Raw genomic sequence first — 23479 nt, forward strand, 5'->3', positions numbered from 1 at the left:
AAAAAAAACAAAAAAAATAATACATATACATATACATATATATATATATATATATATATACACACACAGTGCCTACAAGTAGTATTCAACCCCCTGCAGATTTAGCAGGTTTGATAAGATGCAAATAAGTTAGAGCCTTCAAACTTCACACAAGAGCGGGATTTATTAACAGATGCATAAATCTTACAAACCAAAAAGTTATGTTGCTCAGTTAAATTTTAATAAATTTTAAACATAAAAGTGTGGGTCAATTATTATTCAACCCCTAGGTTTAATATTTTGTGGAATAACCCTTGTTTGCAATTACAGCTAATAATCGTCTTTTATAAGACCTGATCAGGCCGGCACAGGTCTCTGGAGTTATCTTGGCCCACTCCTCCATGCAGATCTTCTCCAAGTTATCTAGGTTCTTTGGGTGTCTCATGTGGACTTTAATCTTGAGCTCCTTCCACATGTTTTCAATTGGGTTAAGGTCAGGAGACTGACTAGGCCACTGCAACACCTTGATTTTTTCCCTCTTGAACCAGGCCTTGGTTTTCTTGGCTGTGTGCTTTGGGTCGTTGTCTTGTTGGAAGATGAAATGACGACCCATCTTAAGATCCTTGATGGAGGAGCGGAGGTTCTTGGCCAAAATCTCCAGGTAGGCCGTGCTATCCATCTTCCCATGGATGCGGACCAGATGGCCAGGCCCCTTGGCTGAGAAACAGCCCCACAGCATGATGCTGCCACCACCATGCTTGACTGTAGGGAAGGTATTCTTGGGGTCGTATGCAGTGCCATCCAGTCTCCAAACGTCACGTGTGTGGTTGGCACAAAAGATCTCGATCTTGGTCTCATCAGACCAGAGAACCTTGAACCAGTCTGTCTCAGAGTCCTCCAAGTGATCATGAGCAAACTGTAGATGAGCCTTGACATGACGCTTTGAAAGTAAAGGTACATTACGGGCTCGTCTGGAACGGAGACCATTGTGGTGGAGTACGTTACTTATGGTATTGACTGAAACCAATGTCCCCACTGCCATGAGATCTTCCTGGAGCTCCTTCCTTGTTGTCCTTGGGTTAGCCTTGACTCTTCGGACAAGCCTGGCCTCGGCACGGGAGGAAACTTTCAAAGGCTGTCCAGGCCGTGGAAGGCTAACAGTAGTTCCATAAGCCTTCCACTTCCGGATGATGCTCCCAACAGTGGAGACAGGTAGGCCCAACTCCTTGGAAAGGGTTTTGTACCCCTTGCCAGCCTTGTGACCCTCCACGATCTTGTCTCTGATGGCCTTGGAATGCTCCTTTGTCTTTCCCATGTTGACCATGTATGAGTGCTGTTCACAAGTTTGGGGAGGGTCTTAAATAGTCAGAAAAGGCTGGAAAAAGAGATAATTAATCCAAACATGTGAAGCTCATTGTTCTTTGTGCCTGAAATACTTCTTAATACTTTAGGGGAACCAAACAGAATTCTGGTGGTTTGAGGGGTTGAATAATAAATGACCCTCTGAATAAACTTTTCACAATTTAAAAAAAAATTAAACAAAGAAATCACATTCTTTTTTGCTGCAGTGCATTTCACACTTCCAGGCTGATCTACAGTCCAAATGTCACAATGCCAAGTTAATTCCGAATGTGTAAACCTGCTAAATCTGCAGGGGGTTGAATACTACTTGTAGGCACTGTATATATATATATATATATATATATATATATATATATATATCTCTATCTATCTATCTATCTACAGCCTTTTGTTCAATACATGCCATAAAAAATTACCGCAGCCTTTTGTTAACTACATGGCAGAACTATAATTCTGTCAGATTTGGAAGAGTACATGTCACAACAAAGAAAATTATGCAGGCATTGGTTTTGCAAAACTACATACCGTAATGTGACCAGGAGCCGTTCCTCAGGAGTAATAGCACGACGGAGCTGCGTGTCCTGTCTCCGGATGACTTCTTGGACCCGACCAAGCAAATAGTTAAAGGTTTCTTGGGTCATCCGGGTATAATCCGTAAATTTCTCCGGGTTTGCCTGTAGCTCGCTGTAGAGGGTGTGGTGTGCTCCACGGCTCTCCCGGAGTTCAATAATGGGATGTATCCACATACGCCGCTGCTGCCGTCTTCGCTGCCTCTTTCTCTCTCCCTCTGTTCATGGCAAGCAACCGCATAAGCCTGAGCCATCCTCATGTCCAGATCCAAGTCAAAGCTCTTCCAGTGCAGATCCATGTTTCTCAAGTCAAATGCAAGCAAACGTGAAGGATTCAGCTGTAAACAGGGGCTATATAAAGAATTTCCATAAGACACGCCCACTGCTGTCCCATTGGTGGAGTGTTGCAAGAATTTTTCAAGGATTTTCCTCCTGTGAAGTGACACCATTGCGCATAAAAAATGCAAACGCATGAAAAACGCTTACAAACGCTGCGATTTTTTGTCGTAATGCGCACAATAATGCTACAAAAAACACAGCGTTTACAAGCGTTTGCATGCGCTTTTGACATGCGTTTCATGTGCGCTCAATACGCTGCGCAAAAAGGCGCAAGTGTGAAACTAGCCTTACATGCAATGCTTCTTTTCTCCTGTGGTGGCAGTGCGGAAAAATTAAACACTTGCTGCTAGATTAGTCCACAGATTACTGGAGGATGGCATACCCTGTGATCAGCAGATTTTCAAAGGGACCATTTAACAAAAAAAGAATGGTCTCTTGAATGTCTGTGATGCACACAAACCACAAGGCGGCAAAAACAGAAAAGTTACCCTACTAGGTTTAAGTAGTGCAAAAACATAGCTAAAATTTGTGAAAGGGAAGGCATTGCAAAGCTCCATAAAAATGTATTCTCCAGTGCCGCTCACTCCGCATCATTAAGTGACTGGTGCTCATGATGTGGCGTTGGCAGATCCCGGTCAGGGACAGGTGCACTACTGGTAGGTTTTGTGGATCTGTCCTATTCATTCATTAGTCCTGACAGGGAGCTACAGACTCAATGTCACAGAGACAAAATGCGAGTGAGAGGACTAACGTGTATGTGAAAATGAACAATTATCAGCTTTGTAAGGGTTCCTGAAAATAGTTCACACATACTAAGAAGTGAAGCTAGTGTAAAGTGGAGAATTATCATCTCAAGCTGAACATCTCAAGAGTCTCTTTCCTTTCATGCAAATCAATTATTTACACCCAGATAGCCATCAGATGCACAACCGCCCTAGCATGACGTTCCCATTACTGTACGCTCGTCAGAACCTACTTGTAAGCTGGAGAGAGTATGGTAACAAGTCTATTGTTATCGTATGATTTCCTAAAAACTGTCCAAGAAAGACCAGAGCGTAGGTCTTTTAAAAGGGCCAGAACACATAACTGAGTTTACCCCATCATTGGAAAAGATGGAAGACCTTTAACATTACAATTCCCATAACTTCCTAATGCCAATAGCTATGACACTCACTAAACCTCATTATACCACAGCTCTTTCATAGTTTGCGCTGCACAGTGATGCCCATATCCACCCACCGGACAGAGAAATGTGACCCAGCTCTTTTCTAAAGCACGGAGCTATGTTTGCATCAGTGCAAAAGGAAGGTAGAAATACGAGATGTTGGACCTCACTGATCAGGAGGATATGGCATATCCCTACCAATATGCCAAACATTTTAAAACTGGAATACCCCATTACATATTTTCAATTGCAGTATGTATCCAGTGTGATCATAATTTTGTATTAGTGATCAGTCCCTTTCACTTGTCAAAATCTGTCAAAAAAAAATTAGCTACTGTCAAGTCGCACTTTATGTGCCCCCAAGTTCTTGGCGGTGATAGTTTAGGCTGGTCTTATAAGCTGGTCCCAACAGAAAGCTTGCTGGTGTCTACTTGACCAAATGTATTACTAATAAATCTGGCTCATTTCTTTCTGTGTGTGGAAATAAAAAAAAAACAAAAACAAACAAACACCAAATTTACACCAGCCAAAGACTCACGTAGATAGGCATTATGGTTTCTGGTATAAATCATAGTAATTGTCTAGCACCCTGCATGGACCCACCTCTTCTGCAAAGGCTGGCCTACTTTTTAAGCAAATTTTGGCATACATATAACATGTGCCATAATTCGGACTTTTTTTTTTTTTAAAGGCAGAAAGTGTTGTAAATACATTAGTAAATATTCCCACTGTCAGTCACAGTTCATAAAACTGAATCAGATGTGCAGGACAGTTTCATGATTATACCTGGGAAATCAAATTTGTGGTTTATATTAGTTACTGAAGAAGGAAACCGACAGATTTCCGAAACGTGTTGGATTTGTGGTCCTTTCTGCGCACCGTACCCGATCACGTGACCGCGGACGTCACACAGGCCCTGAAAGTAACGAAGCTTCACTCCAGGTACAGCTGGTGTTAATGCATTGAGCGCATGTCACCGGCCGGGACAGCACTCAAAACTTTTTTACTTATCGTGCATTACATTTGCCTGCCATTTCATCCGTGACACCAGCACCTGTGAGACCACAGGCATTTACACTCCAGCATCGAAACATGGTAATCCAGCATCCAAACAGGATCACTGTGATTTGCTGTGCATCTTTTTGGCATACTATGCAATATGGTACCCATACTAGGTCATATTTGCTTATTGTAGAGCTTCACTGCAACTAGGAGATTTAGAGTTACTGTATAATGTACTCCTAAAACTACACGCCACCAGTCTTTTTAGGTCTGACTAACACAAATGCTATTACCAGATATAACTGATAAACGTGTCCCTTCCTTTTCCCCTTCTCTTTGGCTTTGCCACTGCTGGTTACTAACTCCTTTCAGGATTTACTATCCTCTACATACTGAACCATAGCATGAATATTAATTTCTTATATTAGTTACTGCCAACCTTCACAATAATCTACTTTCCACGCCAGCATCTGCACCGCTTTCTGAATTCTAATACTTTGTAATATACACAGTTAGAATTTGGCTATGCTAGTCAGTTTGGTGGTCATCACAAAACTTCCACTATGATATTTGCATACTAGTAGTCATATAGCAACTAGTTTCTCATCGGATTCTTTGATTAGAACATTAGAGAGAGGCAGAGGATAATCTAGTCAGTAAGTAAGCACTTTTAGCATCACTTTTAGACTTTGGCAAGCTGCACTGCTTACAGAGTCACCATCCAGGTGGAAAACTCCTTTAAAGGTCTTTAAAAAGGTTCTTAAGAAAATATAAGGTGAGCAATAATGCAGATGGTGACATTGTTCAGGAAAGTGCCACACTCCCCCATTTCCTTTCCCTGTTGCTCAACCTTACTGTCTAGATCAGTGATGGTGAACCTTTTAGAGACCGAGTGCCCAAACTGCAATGAAAAAAACAATTATTTTTGACAAAGTGCCCTGAATACTAAGGTTTTAGATTAGAAAGACAACTCGCACATTAGCGCGCTGTAGAGTCAATATCAAAGAGCTTGTAAGCCTAAGATACCAGCCACCAATTGTAGTGAAGGTCTGTTCTTGAGAATGGAGAGGATTTTTTAATCAAAAGTAATATTGCAAAGTTGTTTGTTTTTACAACCTCTTTGCAAATGTAACCCTACAGTCATGGCCAAAAGTATTGACACCCCTGCAATTCTGTCAGATAATATTCAGTTTCTTCCTGAAAATGATTGCAAACACAAATTCTTTGGTATTATTATCTTCAATTAATTTGTCTTAAATGAAAAAACACAAAAGAGAATGAAGCAAAAAGCAAAACATTGATCATTTCACACAAAACTCCAAAAATGGGCCGGACAAAAGTATTGGCACCCTCAGCCTAATACTTGGTTGCACAACCTTTAGCCAAAATAACTGCGACCAACCGCTTCCGGTAACCATCAATGAGTTTCTTACAATGCTCTGCTGGAATTTTAGACCATTCTTCTTTGGCAAACTACTCCAGGTCCCTGATATTTGAAGGGTGCCTTCTCCAAACTGCCATTTTTAGATCTCTCCACAGGTGTTCTATGGGATTCAGGTCTGGACTCATTGCTGGCCACCTTAGAAGTCTCCAGTTCTTTCTCTCAAACTATTTTCTAGTGCTTTTTGAAGTGTGTTTTGGGTTATTGTCCTGCTGGAAGACCCATGACCTCTGAGGTAGACCCAGCTTTCTCACACTGGGCCCTAAATTATGCTGCAAAATTTGTTGGTAGTCTTCTGACTTCATAATGCCATGTACATGGTCAAGCAGTCCAGTGCCAGAGGCAGCAAAGCAACCCCAAAACATCAGGGAACCTCCGCCATGTTTGACTGTAGGGACCGTGTACTTTTCTTTGAATGCCTCTTTTTTCTCCTGTAAAATCTATGTTGATGCTTTTGCCCTAAAAGCTCTACTTTTGTCTCATCTGACCAAAGAACATTCTTCCAAAATGTTTTAGGCTTTTTCAGGTAAGTTTTGCAAACTCCAGCCTGGCTTTTTTATGTCTCGGGGTAAGAAGTGAAGTCTGCCTGGGTCTCCTACCATACAGTCCCTTTTCATTCAGATGCCGACGGATAGTACGGGTTGACACCGTTGTACTCTCGGACTGCAGGGCAGCTTGAACTTGTTTGGATGTTAGTGAAGGTTCTTTATCCAACATCCGCACAATCTTGTGTTGAAATCTCTCGTCAATTTTTCTTTTCCGTCCACATCTAGGGAGGTTAGCCACAGTGCCATGGGCTTTAAACTTCTTGATGACACTGCGCACGGTAGACACAGGAACATTCTGGTCTTTGGAGATGGACTTGTAGCCTTGAGATTGCTCATGCTTCCTCACAATTTGGTTTCTCAAGTCCTCAGACAGTTCTTTGGTCTTCTTTCTTTTCTCCATGCTCAATGTGGTACGCACAAGGACACAGGACAGAGGTTGAGTCAACTTTAATCCATGTCAACTGGCTGCAAGTGTGATTTAGTTATTGCCAACACCTGTTAGGTGCCACAGATAAGTTATAGGTGCTGTTAATTACACAAATTAGAGAAGCATCACATGATTTTTCGAACAGTGCCAATACTTTTGTCCACCCTCTTTGTTATGTTTGGTGTGGAATTATGTCCAATTTGGCTTTTGGACAATTCTTTTTGTGTTTTTTCATTTAATACAAATTAAATGAAGATAATAATACCAAAGAATTTGTGTTTGCAATCATTTTCAGGAAGAAACTGAGTATTATCTGACAGAATTGCAGGGGTGTCAATACATTTGGCCATGACTGTATATCATGATGAGAACAAACCCTGTAAGGCAGGGATAACAAACTCAAATACACAGAGGGCCAAACTTAAAAGTTTGCAGAAAGTTGCAGGCCAACCTTGATATTTGTTAAAAAAGTCTACAATTGAGGAAGTTTTTCCTTATCAAATAAAACGATTAACTTTTTGAATTATAGTGGAATAATATGTTATGTAACAGCAGTAAAAAGCATATTGCCCAATGGCCTAATTTACATATGTAATAAATGATAAAAAAACCTTGAATAAAACAGATAAAGTATGATGCAAACAAAAGTGATCCCAAACACTGTGCTCGCCCACAGTGAATTCCTCCACATGCACAGTATGATGACCCTACTGTACCCCCCTTCCTCAGTTCCTCTAAGAATGGTGACCCCATCACAGTATGATTCTCCAACTAATCTCCACACAGCCCTCCATACAGTATAACCGGCACAAAGTCCTCCATACAGTACAATGGCTCCACATAGATCTCCATAAAAGTATAATGGCCCCCAAATAGTCCTGCATAAAGTTTAATGGGCCCCACATAGTGCTCCATTCAGTATAATGGCCCCACGTGATGCTCCATACAGTATAATGTGCCCACATAGGGCTCCATACAGTATAATGGCCTCACATTTAAAAAAAATAAATACCGTATATACTTGTGTTTAAGCCGACCCAAGTATAAGCTGAGGCAACTAATTTTGCCACAAAAAAACTGGGAAAACTTATTGACTCAAGTATAAGCCTGGTAAGCATTGTCCCCTTATCCCCATCCTTGTCTGCATGGCTCCTCATCGCCATCATGGTATACATGGCTCCTCATCCCTATCCTTGTATGTATGGCCCCCATTAGAAAAGCATAAAAAAAAAAAAAAAAAAAAAATCCTACTTACATTCCCTGAGCGCACTAGCAGCATCTTGTTCCTGTGCCAGCAGCATCCGCTGCCAAGCAATCACGTCCCCGCTCTTTAAGGTAATGAATGTTCACCTCTCCACGCCTATGGGAATGGAGAGAGGTGAATATTCATTACCTTAATGAGTGGGCACTCATGATAGCCTGGCAGCTACCGGAAGCCAGCGGCTGCAACTGTGCGCGCTATAAGAGAAATGAATATTCAAAACTGCCAGTGCAGTGAATATTCATTTCTGTTTAGCAGCGGGCACAGGCTTTAGCCGCAGCAGACAGCTCCTGCCTCCTGATGTGACGGCGCGCATGCAGAGGAGAGTGGCCACAATACTAGTGATGAGGGAGATGGTGAGGGGGCTGAGAATCTCATCTGCAGACATGCGCCCAAATCTCATATACCATTTACTAAAAACACAAAACAAGCTGAGCACTATTCTTATACATCTTGTTTGCTTTCTTTGCTTCACTGCTGGCGATATATCTTCCAATACTGGACCTCCACAGCTAACCCCCATTATTTCACCCTCCTATCACTTACCTTAATCTTCGCAACATAAAAACCATACCCTTGACCCCCAATCCTTCTGGAGAGCTTGGGAACACTCCACGTCTTTCACAAACTTTACCGCTCGCACGCTAACCTTCCTGGGTCTCACCAAAAAAGGCTGACACACTGACACCCTCCGACAAAGCCTTACCTGCTGTGCTGTGTTACTGTGGCCTTTCTTTCACCCACACTCCTCGCTGTGGCAATAGACATGGTGGAGAAGAGGGTTTTTTTTTTTTTTAAACTACACCTTCAACCCAATGCAAACACTACTTTCCCTTATTCTCCCTTCTTTCGAAGTGCACTCTGTCCGATTCTACTCTCCCTCCAAGTGGCAGTCCTATCCTATACCGACAGACAACTGAGCCCCACCCCACCCCTGCCTTTACTGACCACTTCTCCATCTGGCTTCAACACTTGCCATCTGCTGACATTTCCACCATCATCATGGGTGACTTCAACATCCCCACTGACACTCGCCAGTTGGCAGCTTTCAAACTCCTGTCGCTCGCTTCATGCTTTGGTCTTACTCAGTGGTCCTGCACAGGCATCTACACGGACGGACGGACATATATTAGACCTTATCTTTACCAACTTTTGCTTTTTATCTATCCTCTCCCACATACTCACTTTCTAGTCCTTGTTCTCCTCATCTACCTTCCATGTCCAGCAACTAGCATAATCCCGCTGAAATATTGCATACTTAGAGTACAGTCACACATTGACTCTATTCAACCACTGTTCTCCATATCTTCACTCCACGACACAGACAGTGCCACCCTTTTCTACAACGCCACACTTGCATCAGCTATTGAATAGGTTACAGCTCTCGTGCATGGCAGAATGTGACACATCAATAGACAACCCGGGTACAACAACCTGGTTAAAAAGCTTTGGCAAGTGTCCAGGGCTGCACTTCCCATAACCTTCCTCCCCCAACCATCATTGAAGGAGAGATTACTCATCTCTCCAAATTGCAGCTCACCACTTGGACACTTGATTCCATCCCATACCACCGCCTTCCCAATCTCACCACCACGCCTATCCCGCCATAACCCATCTCTTTAATTCATAGTTAATTTCTGGTACCTTCCCTTCTGCTTTCAAACATATCACTATCCTGAAGAAATCATCACTCGACCCGTCCTCTATGTCTAGCTACAGTCCCATATCGCTGCTACCGGTCGCCTCCAAACTCCTCGAACAGCAAGCCAATGCTGAACTTTCTTTCCTCTCACCCTTCATCTACCTCACTAACAACATATAATCTGACTTCTGTCCCCACCACTCCACCAAAACTGCCCTAACCAAAATTACTAACTACTTATTAACTGCCAAAGCTAACAAACAATTCTCTATACACCTCCTCCTAGACCGGTCCTCTGCCTTCCATGTAATCAACCACTCAATCCTCCTACTACTACTACTCTCTTCACTTAGTGTGAAGACCTTGCCCTCTCCTGGATCTCTTCATACCTTTATAACAGCACACTTAGTGTCTCCCACTCCCATACTATCTCCTCATCCCACCCTCTCTGTTGGTGTCTCTCAAGGCTCTGTCCTGGGACCCCTATTCTTCTCCATTTATACCTTTGGCCTGGGGTAACTCAAAGTCCCATGGCTTCCAGTGCCATCTATAAGCTGATAACATTAAGATCTACATCTGAGGGCTCAGACATCACCTCTATGCTGTCCAGAATACCAGAATGTTTCTCAGCCATATTGTCCTTCTCCTCTCGCTTCCTAAAACTCAATGTAAACAAAACTGAACTCATCAACTTTCCTCTATTTCACCTAACTTCCCCAGCTGGTCTATCACAATAAATGACATTACACTTTCCCCTGTACCGGAAGTCTGTTACCTTGGAGTAACCTTTGAGTCTACCCTGTCATTCAAACCGCATATCCAAGCTCTTGCCACTTTCTGCAAAAAATATTTCCAAAATCTGTCCTTTCCTCAAACCCAATTAAATACTAGTGCAATATCCTCCTCTGTGGCCTTACTGCTAACACTCACATACCTCTCCAGTCCTTCCTCCCCTCAGCTGCCCAACTAATACACCTCTCTCCTCTGAAAATCCTTTCATTGGCTCCCAATTCTCCAATTTATTCATTTCAAACTAATGACACTGATCTACAAAGCCATACATGATCTGTCTCCGCCGTCTCTGAACTAATCTCCCAATATTATCCAACAAGTAATCTCCAATCCTCCCAAGACCACCTTCTCTCCTCCACACTTATATATTCCTCACCAAAGCTCCTCCAAAACTTCTCCAGAGCATCCCTCATCATCTGGAATTCTGTGTCCAAACAAGTGAGATTATCCACCACACTCAGAACTTTCAGATGGAACTTGAAAACGCATCTCTTCAAGAAAGCTCATAGCCTCCAATAACCCACCTCACCACCACCGGAGCTGCCGCAACATTCAATTGTGGAACTAATTTTTATTCCATGATCTATTAATTAAAATGCAATCTGTTTATGGGAAAACCCCTTTAAGGGTGTTTTCCAGTTTCAGAACACTTTTACCTAGGCAAGAGCTCAGCGATAGGCTGCCGAGCTGTTGACATAACATCATCGCTGCAGTGAAACTACGCAGTGCCGGAGACTCAGCAATGGACCAGAGGAGAGTAAATAAATCTAAGTTTATTTGTCACCAGGTGCAGTTTAATCTGGGGGGGAAAAAAAAACAATTTACTGAAGCCGGAAAAACCTTTAACCCCTTCATGACCTATGACTTATACATAAGCCATAGGATGTGACCCTGCACTCCATGCAGGCTCCTGATAGGAGCCCACATGATTTAGTCAGCTGACATCTGCCCCTAATAGCCACAGGTGGAATCGTGATCCACCCGTGGCTGTTAACATGCTAAATGCCACTGTCAATCTCCAACAGTGGCATTTAACATGGCCGTGCCAGATGCGTGTCACTAATCCCGCCCAACGGCACCCAGTCACATGATCGTGGGGCGCTGATGGGTTGGAATGACAACCCACGGTTTGCAGGTGTCCCATGTGGTTGTCACTGCTGCTCTGCTATGAACGCCACCCAGTGGCTGGAGTTCATAGGAGATGATCAATTATGCTAAACATAGCAGGGCTGAAGCCCTGATTTGTGTAGCACAGGCCATTGGAGTGTCACAGCTTTAAGACTCCTATGGAGACTATTGAAATAAGTTAAATTAGAAAAAAATTGTTTAAAAATATAAAAATTTCAAATCATCCTTTTTGCCCTATCAAAATAATACATAAAAAAAAAAAAAAAAAAAAAAAAAAAAAAAAAAATCGCTGAGTTAAGAAACGCCCAATCTTTCAAAATATAGGAAGAATTAATCCCATCAGTAAACGGCATAATGTGAAAAAAAAAAAAAACAAAACAAAATCAAAACGCCAAAATTACTTTTTTTGGTTGCCGCAATATTGGACTAAAATGCAACAACAGGGGATCAAAACACTGTATGTATCTTAAAATGGTATCAATAAAAATGTAATCTCGTAATGAGCTGAAGAATCATAACTTAGTTTTAGCATTTAGTGAACATGGTAAAAGTAAAAAAAAAAAAAAAAATATAAAAAAAAAAAGAATTATGGAATTGCAATTTTTTTTTTTTACATTTCACCGCACAATATGGTAAAATCAATGCGCAAAAAACAAGCCCTCACATGGCCATATTGACCGAAAAGTAAGAAAAAGTTAGAGCTCTGGGAAGAAAGGGAGCAAAAGACAAAAACAGAAACCCCAAGGTTGTGAATGGGTTAAGGAATACTTTATATCTGCCAAATCTGACTTTCCTAGATATTTTTTTCCTATATTTTTAAGAATATCTATACCATTAGACATGAACCGATTTCAACATAGCTATGTAGACCATGTGTTTCACAATATTTTTCCAACCACACACGTAGTGGTGGTATTTTAAGTGTTTATGACCCCATTTAACTTCTAGCTCATCAGATGAACAAAACATTCTCTTCTTAATGGGAATCGGAGCTAAATCACTTCTTCTTTGGCATAAGGTCATTCAATCGACTAAATCTGTTTCCAAAGGTGTCAGGCACTGGGAAGGGTCTCATCAGATCTTATTCCCTGGTACTTAATCCCTGTGCACTAGGCAGAAATCATCAGTAACTACTCTGATATATGCTGGACAGGATGTGTGTTAGAGGCTATTATATTTAGAAGACACATTTTTCTCACAAGCTCATCTTTGTCTCAACAAATTATGAAAATTACTTTCCTCTCCTTCCATCAAGAAAACCAGCAATGTAACTCATATTTTTCAAAAATTAGTATGGGCTTACACCAAAAAGTCATTGAAAGACCAGCAAGCAGAAACAAAGTGGATCCTCTGGAAACTCTTCCCGCTATGTGCACACGGAGTTTTCTAGGAATTATTCAGAGTGGATCCGCCTAACAACTTGCCTCAAAATGTCTACTCATTTCTATTGGAAACCACTTCGTTGTCCATTTGTTCAGTGTTTTGAGCAGTTTTCTTCTGGTTCAGGTGTTGAAAAACATCAGGTGGGGAAACATAGTGCATATCACTTCTCTGAAGAGGCTCCTGATGGAACATGCTGCAAAGTGACATTGTCCAGTTGGAAGCTTGCAAAAAATGAAAATACTTTGGGAAACTAAAGACTCCCCAAAAAGGAGCATTTCCTGAAGTGGTCTACACTAGTAAACTTGTCATTTATGACCACCTTAAAAAAAAACAAAAAAAAACCTCAGTGTGCACATACCCTCAGGATCTAAGCTGGTCAAGTTTCTTGAATCACAGGTTATTTTTGTAACTACTAAGGCTAGTTTCACACTAGCATTACCAAGCGCAGCGCAGGGCTGCCGCTAAGCTCCGCCCCCGGCCGCGCCCCCTCCAGTCAGTTCCTCCTCTGGGCGTATGACGCTGCATGCGACCAGCGTACCCTATATTTAGCGTTGGGTACGCTGGCATGGTTTTGTCGGCGCATGCGCCTTTTTTGTGTTGCGCCAACGCGCACTCTGTTGCATTTTTGTGAGCTTGGCGCAGCGCAAAAAGGGCATATGCTCCGGCAAAAACATACCAGCGCACGGCCAGCGTACCCAACGCTAAATATAGGGTACGCTGGTCGCATGCAGCGTCATGCGCCGAGAGGAGCTGACCGGAAGGGACACGGCCGGGGGCGGAGCTTAGCGGCGGCCCTGCGCTTGGTAACGCTAGTGTGAAACTAGCCTAAGCTACCTGATTTTACTCCCCACTATCTCACACCGGTACAGACACATCCGTTAACTTGGTTCCCATCACTTATATTCTCACGCTCCATCCCGTCTTTCTCTCATTTGGGTCTCATGCAGCTGTTCATGCAAATAGGTTTGAGCATGGACCGCTAATGCACAGTCTTGCCGCTGCTCTCCCGAGTCAAGTGTGACAGCTTCATAGATTTCTATGAGGCGGTGATGGTAGAGTCAGGAGAACTTTGGCCAGTCTGTGCATTAGCAGTCCATGCTCAGACAGATTTGCATGGAGTCTGCATGAGCTCTTAAACTGACTGGGTAACTGCTCTACCTAGGCCCTTGTACCACATACAGATCCTAACTTCGACACCCAGATGATAATACTTCGTTCTCTGTAAATCCTTGATATCATACTTTTTGTTCCCGACCACTTCTCTTTTAGGTTACTCACCCTGACACTCAAGTTGGAAATGTATTTTATCAGATGAATTGATAGCTGATGCTTGGCAGATTCATGTTTAAGGGAATGTGTCACTGCTAAAAACGTTATTTACCTGTAGATACAGTGGCAATCTGAAGAGAAATTGCATTTAAACTATTCCTAGCAGGCTTAGTGGAGAAAAAGCTACACACAGTGTTTCTGCTTGAAGATTGTGAATGTGAAGGGACATTATATACTGTACATTTAGAAATAAAAGTAGATTGCAATTTTACTTTTCATCCTTTTAAAAACATCGAACATGTTAGAACTTGGCCCTCTGAAGAGGCCATTTAATGCGAAACACGCATTGGGTTATGTAATTTGGTAGGTACTATACGAGTTTTACAACATGGGTATGAAAACTGTACTCCTGTACTGTACTGGATTACACCGCTCCAGTGTTGTGAGCTCACAACTAACCTCTTTGACTACTTCTGTGTATGTGGCAAAAAGATTTGGTTTTAACTATATGTAATAAAGTGTTACTTTTATCCCATATGCAGGGCAGCTACAGCTTTTGTTTGACGGGGAATAAATGTTTTTTTTTCCCATCACTGCTAATACTTCAGCAGTGATGGGAAGGGCACTATATATCACATCACTGCATGAAAGTGTCCAGCTTCTTTGTGAAACACGCTATTATACCATGCTAGAAACCTTTGCATTGGATTTTTTTTATCATTACACATTGTAGATGGAATTTCACCCAGAATCATGTGGAACTAAACACTTACCTGGGGGTTAGTTGTAACATAGAAACCAGACACACCGGCTTTCTCCAAGGTATTTTGCTGGTCTATAACTTTTTGGTCTAATTCTAGAACTATCTTTTCATCCATCATTCGCTGTTCCTCTCGGATTCTCTGTTCAAGAGCCTAAGGGTATAATAAACAGTAATAACCATGAAATACAGATAAAAAGGCATCTAAAAAAGGATGTTTTCCGGGTTCCTCTTAATTAAGTCCACAGGCTTGCACTATGTAAAAAAAATATCAGCCTGGCATTCCAGTGGCGAGTCCCCACAACTGCTCAGTCTTTTGCACCATTTGACTATTGCGGCCATTCACTGGGCTCTCAGATCTTGTGTAGTGATGAGCGAGTATACTCGTTGCTCGGGTTTTCCTGAGAATGTTCGGGTGTCCCCCGAGTATTTTGGCGTGCTCAGAGATCGTTTTCGTCGTCTCAGCTGCATGGTTTGCAACTGCTAGACAGCCTGAATACATGTGGAAATTCCCTAACAAACAGGCATTCCTCACATGTATTCAGCCTGTCCAGCAGCCACAAATCATGCAGCTGAGACGACGAAAACAATCTCCGAGCACGCCAAAATACTTGAAGGTCACCCGAGCATGCTCGGAAAAACCAGAGCAACGAGTATACTCGCTCATCACTAATCTTGTGTCATCTACATCAGCATGACCACTGACCCAAGCCCTGAGATTGTACCATTACCGCTGCTGTCAAGTAAAAAAAAAAAACCAGATAGCAATGAGATGCCAGGCGTTAAGGTCAATTGATTTTATTTTTACGTAGAAGATGCTTGTATAGGAAAAACACCTTTAACTCAGATTAAATAAATCATGGTAGAAATAACATTTCTGGTGTTAAATTAATATAGATCTTATTTTTTTCCACCAAAATAATGCCACTCTAATCCATTGACTGTGTATGACTCTGCATCAATGCACTAATCGAGTGAGTGGGGATGACTTGCAATATTCTGCAGCTCATAGACAAATGATGGTGCCATTTTCTGGACAAGAGTTCCATTCCAGGAAAACGATCCTCAGCAAATCAGTGCCGGAAAGACGCTCTGCACCACTTCATTGTTCAGCAGGCACCGCTTTTAGTAACAGATGAGCCTGATATTAACTCTCACTACCATTCATTTAGATCTGGACTTAGTCACCCTGCGCTGTACTGCCAGGTACGACTGCTACTGAAAGCAGGCTATGTCTGCTAAACAATGAAGGAAAGAGGCACTTAAAAGCTAGAGCACCAGCATATTAGCAGGAATGACAGTCAGACCTCCTCCAATCTAGGAACCTAAGCCCAGGCCATCAAATAACTCGCCGGTTGTGCTAGTGGGCACAGATTTATAAAACAGGATGTTAAAAACGACTTACTGGTTTAGAATTTAGCCATGGCACTAAAGCAGCATCATAGAAGACTAATGATCATGCCGTATATGCACAGAATAGGACATGAAAGGAGTTTACTGTTCTATATTATATAACGACTATACATAAAGGAATAGCGACTCAAATACAAGAATGCCAGGCATTGAATATCCTGACTCCATGACCGGCTGTAATCTCGCCCTTCTAAACTAGGCTCAGCTGTCTCTTCTTGAGATTTCTTTATTCTTCAGTGCAGTGTACAGTTTCCTATTTAATGAGTCTTCCAGGACACAGCGTGGAAGATGTAATTTTACTGCAAACTAATTTGGTTTAGGATGTAAAATGAACAGATTATGAATGGGAGCCTGTTCATCAGCACATAATCATGTCACATTACAGTTGCCCTCTTAAGTACGGTGTAATCTTCCTTACAGTCAATTGCGGACTACCAGGAAACGCAGAATTAAGAATGCTGCAATTTCCATGAATTTCTGTGAACAGAACAACTGAACACAAAAGCAGCCTCTTGTCATCCTCCAACCAGTGTTGTGTGACTGATAATGGCAACCCATACGTTCATAATTAGGTTTTTGGTCGAGCTCTGGAGACTTATGTTTATTTAGGACAGGCTACCAATATTTGATTAGTGAAGACCATAGCTAACGGTCCATTCATACTGTACAATTATCATGCATGAGCGATTCTAGGAATGTTCATTTTCAGATAATCGTGCAGTCTAAATACTCTGCCGATCACCCGATGAGAACAATGGCAGCCTATGCACATCAGATATATACGGTGTTCTGTCTCCAACACTTAATTCATAATCTTTAATTGTCTATCTGGTAATATTACTAGTGAATATCCAGAATGTTCAGTTTCTTCCATAGATTTAATGTTTTCATTGTTTCTGGCTCCATCTAGTGGCCAGAGTCATAACCGCAGTGTTATTCTATTTTACTTTCATTTTGCTTCTATTTTCCCTCCGTTCACAATGTATTCTGGGAAGGTTGCAAGGCACCCTGGAAAGTTTTGCAAAGGATCATGGTTAGTCCATCCCCCATTTTCCCTCCAGTTCTCCATTTTCTCTCAGCCTGCATCCTGGAAACGTCTCATTTCTCGCCTCCCCTTGTGTCAGCATCGCTGGTATGTAAACATGCTTCCTGTATCTAATTTCTGTCTCAGATCAACCTGCTCAGTTAGTTCTTCCCTCCTCAGCTAGTAGTGCAGATGTTGATTCTTAATGTATTATGTATGATATGTATCCCTGATGTACCCTGTATTGACTCAGTGTATGTACATGTTTTACTTGTAGTATCATCGCATCAATATACCACCACGTTCAATAAAATACAGATTCAACCTACAATCTCCTTATTGGAACCCGGTATAGCGGTTTAGCTGCCTATATAAGCTACATGAAGTCTGCTTCAATTAGTGAGGACAGAACATACTGTATACATTTTCTAGTGGCCACAGATACTGTGAATCAGCTATCATTGAAGGGAATGTGAGCTTAAAGGAAGTACCTGGGGAAGGAAACTATTTAGTGTGTGGCACTATGCTGATCCACCTCAAGACTAACTCCAGCTGCCACCAGAGCTGGTTTGTCAGATCCACCCTAAAATGATACTGATGACCTATCATTAGGAACATCTTTAATATGTATCATCTTCAAGTTTATTGTTCACATTGGGTAGACACGCTATCGATTTTCTGCAAGTGAATATGTTAACAAATCTCAGTCACTTGCTTGAATAAAAAGTGAATTTAAAATTGCAGCATATCAATTGTTTTCTGCGTTTTTCTGAACCGATTTTACACTTTGCAATGCAGTGGACCCGTCTACAATGAAATCCGCATATAAAGCAGAAAATAGTTTATCTGACAAATCCCTAGTGCTCAGCACTGTACTGACCTCTAGCTCTCTCTGCTGGGTGGATTGTAGTACAGACATATTGTGCGCTTTACATGACTGCTGAGCTTCTTTATGCTTCTTCAGGAGATCCTGCTTTAACACTTTACAAAGAGAAAAAGAGGCACAATGTTATAAAGGGACAAAAAAAGTATTTGTAATTAAGGTAGTAATGAGTGGAACATCAAAATTTAATTTACAGGAGTGCTCATTAAGTGTTTGTTATGTAGGATAACGAGCAACACTTCCAGATTCCAGCAGCTCTAAATGGAGGTAATAAAACACTCCAGGCCTGGGTGCCCCAGTATAAAAGAATCAGTGACATATAGGTTAGGTCATGGTTGTGAAATGTATTGTACAACTCCAAACACATCTTCGAAGTGGTTCACAGACTACACACATAAAATCACACATGATGCCTGTAGTGCTCTGTAGGACCTGCGGGGGCTGGGGCGCATGCGCCAAGAGCGCCTTCACCAGTGGTTAACTCGGGTCACATGACCAAAGTCAGGGGCTATTTTAAGGTCCTGTTTGGACCTTCCACCATATCCCTCTTGAGAAAGCGTCCTGAGACGCCGCAAAACGCGCGTCAGGGGTGGCGTGTCCTGGCTCTTCCCTTCCTCCTTGTCCCGGTAAGCTACCCTGTGACGTTCCATCTCCTCATGCTATCTTGCTGCTATTGGCGGCAGACTACTAAACAACACGGACGCCCCCTTTTTTACTGTAAACTTATGATGGTTATACCTGGGATTTCCTGTTTGGGCGTTCTCTTCACTTTGTTATTGTGGTTCATGGACCCTCATGGGGATGCGTTCTGGGGCTAATTTTTTCCATCTTCATGGAGGTATAGGGTCATCTGGATGGATACTGTCTGATTTTTGTCCTAATAAGCACATTGTTATATATATGTTACTTATAGTACTTTACTCTAATAAAATTGATCATTTTATTCATCGCACGCTCGTATTTTTCTCCTTTTCCTCATTGTATTTTGAGCTTGTGCATACTGGCGCTGGTGTTTGGGTTGCTTTTTCCCATCGCCATTACGCCATATCATGTTTCAGGGGTTTTTGTTGCCAGCATTCTGTAATGCTGTATACTCATAGCGGTGGCGGTCCGATGCGGTGAGTGTCGCAGTCCGGTCCGGCGCCTCCCATCTTCTAGCGATGATGTCCTCCTTCTTACTTCTGCCGCGGCTCCTGCGCAGGCGTATTTTCTCTTCCCTGTTGAGGGCAGAGTAATGTACTGCAGTGCGCAGGCGATGGACCTCTCTGACCTTTCCCAGAGCCTGTGCACTGCAGTACTTTACTCTGCCCTCAACAGGGCAGATAAAGTTCGCCTGCGCAGGAGCCGCAGCAGGAAGGAGGAAGACGTCAATCACTAGAAGATGGGAAGCGCCGGACCGGACCACGACACCCATTGGACCGGACCCCCGGGTGAGTATAATCCAACTCGTTTTTCTTATCTTTCAGGTTATATCGGGGGCTTATCTACAGCATTACAGAATGCTGTAGAAAAGCCCTGATGGCGGTGGCCGCACCTCATAGGCCAAAATGAGGTGACAGATTCCCTTTAAAAAGAGTACCAAAAATTCTAGAAAATCACTTGGCTCAGAGAGATGTAGATAAACTTGTAATAAAGTACATAGTGCATGCTCCCATTCAACACCATCAAAGGCTTTTGTCACATCAAATGACAACACTGCTCGGCCACCCACTACACTAGGAGAAAATTGCAGATTAAAGAACAACATCCTCAAATTAAATTGCAATAGATTTTGCAGGCATAAAGCCACTCTGGTTCCAACCTACCAACTGGGAGACCACTTTAATAAGGTGCTGTGTCAAAACTTTGAAAAGTTTAATGTCCATGGTTAAGGCATACCTCTTGCTCGCCTCTCTCATACCTGACATTCCACGATACCACTTTTATTCGATTAGCCATATGTACCCCACTGAACATAAGTTGAGAGTCAGGTCCTCCAGTATTGAAGAAATAAAGCATACATCATTGACTAGACAAGGGATAGCTCCTTAGTAATCAAACCTCATCTTTTCTCTAGCCAGACACTTTTCAGAAAATGAGCATCAAAAACACCAGAAATTCAAATATGAGTAGGACCACCTAAGTCACCAATCATCATCATCCATCCCGGTAGAAGCCATTTTTGCATAGAGCATATACCCGACTGCTGTATCACAATGATTCCTACTGAAAATGAACATAATTTCCACCCAAAATATTAGAACTATATATCACGACAGTGTATAAAATAACATATAGTAGTTGTCATGTGGTCCAGCAGAGGATTCCCCTGTCCTGAAGGGGTTATGCACAAAATAAGTGACAAAGTTTCACAGCTCCCCCATCAACAGCTCCTGTTGCATAAGGCCTTCACGTTAGCGTCCAACCACCTCAACGCATCTGCCAGGAACTCTAAGAACTGGACCTTGTCAAGTGCCACCACACGAAGCTTCAAGGTACAACATGGAGTACAGAATAGCAAGAGCTTTGAGACATTTCTTGATATCCAGAAACTGCACACATTTCTTTTGCACTTCTGCGGAGAAGGCTGGTCTGGATAGAGATTTTATTACCACTTACTGTTAGGGAATGATGATCTCTGGCTTTGCCAAGTATAGTGTCTCTGATGCTGAAGTGAAGCAGTTTTATAAGCACTGGCCTAGATATAGTGCCCAGTGGACCAGGAGCTCTATGGCCCCTTTCAACTGCAAAGAACGGTGATAAACTTGCTTTGACAAATTTATCTGGAAGCCACATTTCAAAGAAGAATACCGGATTTCACCCCTCCAGCCTTCTCTGGAACACCCACCAAGCGGATATTACTGAGACGTGATCTATTTGCCAAATCATCCGTCGTTAGTAAGCTCACATCATGAGATGTTCATTTTAACTCCTTGAGTATGGGTGAAAGTTGATCCTCCACTGTGCTTACTCTGTCTTCAACCTCTAACTCTTTCAGATACACCATTCATTTCCTGCCTAAAAGGGATTCATGTTCTCTCAAATTCTTCACATGTATAGAAAGAATATTAAGAGTCTCATTATTAGCCATAATGGCAGATAATGTCCCTTTGGAAGTGTGTGGGTTAAAGCACAGGCCTCTTTCCCAGCACCTATAGCATGAGATGAAAGATTGCCATTTGTTCTCCCTGGAAAACAGACACAGAGATGGAAGCCATGGCTCCACTTTCTCCCTCCTTGAAATCTCTGGCTGCTGATACTTCTATCTCCTGTATGTAATCTGAGAATGTGTGTGATGGGGACAAGGGATCGTAGGCATACATGCCCAGCCTGAGCGTGGCAGCCATCGCTACACGTATTCTCTCCCTTTCCGGAGCACGGGTTCGAGAAGCCATAGTGGAAAGGCCCTCATCCTGGAGCTGATCTCTGCCCGCCTTAGGTACTGTCAACACGTGTAGCATTCAGATGGATTCACAAGACCACCGATGAAGGAAGCCAAGGAGAGATGCCCCAGCACTTTACAGACTGAAAATTTGCTGGCTCCACAGCATTATTCAGGATACTTCGCAGAAGCTCTGTTCTGTGTGTTATCACTTAAAGCTGCTCAGGCCACAACACCACCCTCCACCTTTTTAAAAATTATTTTTAGCCCCAACTGCATGCATTTAAGCAGGAAAAAAAATGTCCCCAAAAGGTGAAGTACCCCTTTAAGAAACCAACGAACAATGAATATTAAAGCAGGACCACAGGACATTCCATAAGGGTCTGGTAGGTAAGCGATAGGCCGTTTCCTGTAACGCTATAGAGCCACTGATGTCTGTGGAGCAGGCAGTAATCAGTGGACCACAGTTCTCCCAATAGCACAACCCACTCCTATCTGACATCTATGGGTATCCACTGAATGCCACACATGGAATTGTCTCTTTAAATTAATAGATTTCCTACTATCTAAAATATTAAAAGTCAACTATGTAATGTGATGGAGTGAACTGAGGATGTACACATGGCGAGGAGGGGATGTGAAAAGGGGGTCCTTTCTCATCTGCAAAAAGCAACAGATTAATATGACAGTGTTAAAAATCACTTTGCAGCAGATAGTGTAGGTTGATAAAATCCTAACTATCCCCCACTATGTTATTAAAGGGGTTTTCTGCTTCAGAATAAGAAAATGTATGCTTTAACCCCTTAACCCGAGATTTTTTCGGTTTTGCGTTTTTCACTCCCCTCCTTCCTAGTGCCATAACTTTTTATTTTTCCATCAGTATTTTTTGCAGGACAAGTTGTACTTTTGAACGACACCATTGGTTTTACCATGATGTGTACTAGAAAATGGGAACAAAATTCCAAGTGCGGTGAAATTGCAAAAAAAGTGCAATCCCACACTTGTTTGTTTGGCTTTTCTTGCTAGGTTCACTAAATGCTAAAACTTACCTGCCAATATGATTCTCCAGGTCATTACGAGTTCATAGACACCAAACATGTCTAGGTTCTTTTTTACACGTAGCGTCTCCATTTTTTGTGATCTCGGGTTGGGTGAGGGATTATTTTTTGCGTGCCTGACATTTTTAATGATACCATTATGGTGCAGATACGATCTTCTGATCACCCGTTATTGCTTTTTAATACAATGTTGTGGCGACCAAAAACACGTCATTCTGACGTTTTGTCTTTTTTTTTCCCTCGCTACGCCGTTTAGCGATTAGGTTAAGGCTGTGTACCCACGTAAGCTGTTTTTTCGCGTTTTTTAAGCAATTTTCCAGGTAAAAATGCTTCAAAATCGCATACAAGAATGAAATTTTTGTGCATATGCATTTTTTTCCACGAAAAAAACGCATCGCGGAAAAAAACGTAGCATGTTCGTTAATTTTGCGAAAAAATCCGCATTTCTAACTATATTCTATGAGCAGCAGGATGCTCCTGTAAAAAACGCAAAAAAAGGGCATAAAAAATGTGCGTTTTTCCTGGGAAGGAGTTCGTTTTTTTTCTGCATACGTGGGTACATAGCCTAATAGTTTTTTTATTGATAGATCGGGCAATTCTGAACGCGGCGATACCAAATATGTGTAGGTTTGTATTTTTTTATTGTTTTATTTTGAATGGGGCGAAAGGGAGG

At 42.2% G+C, this 23479-nt stretch overlaps 1 protein-coding gene across 1 annotated transcript in view; it reads right to left on the reverse strand.

The window, feature by feature from the left end:
• LOC141096215 (protein DGCR6-like) overlaps nucleotides 1-23479 on the reverse strand; it is a 58371-nt gene that overhangs the window by 16569 nt on the left and 18323 nt on the right. Inside the window, exons 3-4 of the mRNA XM_073582706.1 lie at nucleotides 18385-18485; nucleotides 15081-15221 (exon numbers count right to left, since the gene is read on the reverse strand). Of these exons, the coding sequence (XP_073438807.1) occupies nucleotides 15081-15221; nucleotides 18385-18485 (242 nt within the window). The remainder of the gene's footprint in view (nucleotides 1-15080; nucleotides 15222-18384; nucleotides 18486-23479) is intronic.

The sequence above is a fragment of the Dendrobates tinctorius genome, unplaced genomic scaffold, assembly GCF_039654945.1.
Source record: "Dendrobates tinctorius isolate UK_male_01 unplaced genomic scaffold, ASM3965494v1 ptg000073l, whole genome shotgun sequence".
Taxonomy (NCBI): Eukaryota; Metazoa; Chordata; class Amphibia; order Anura; family Dendrobatidae; genus Dendrobates; species Dendrobates tinctorius.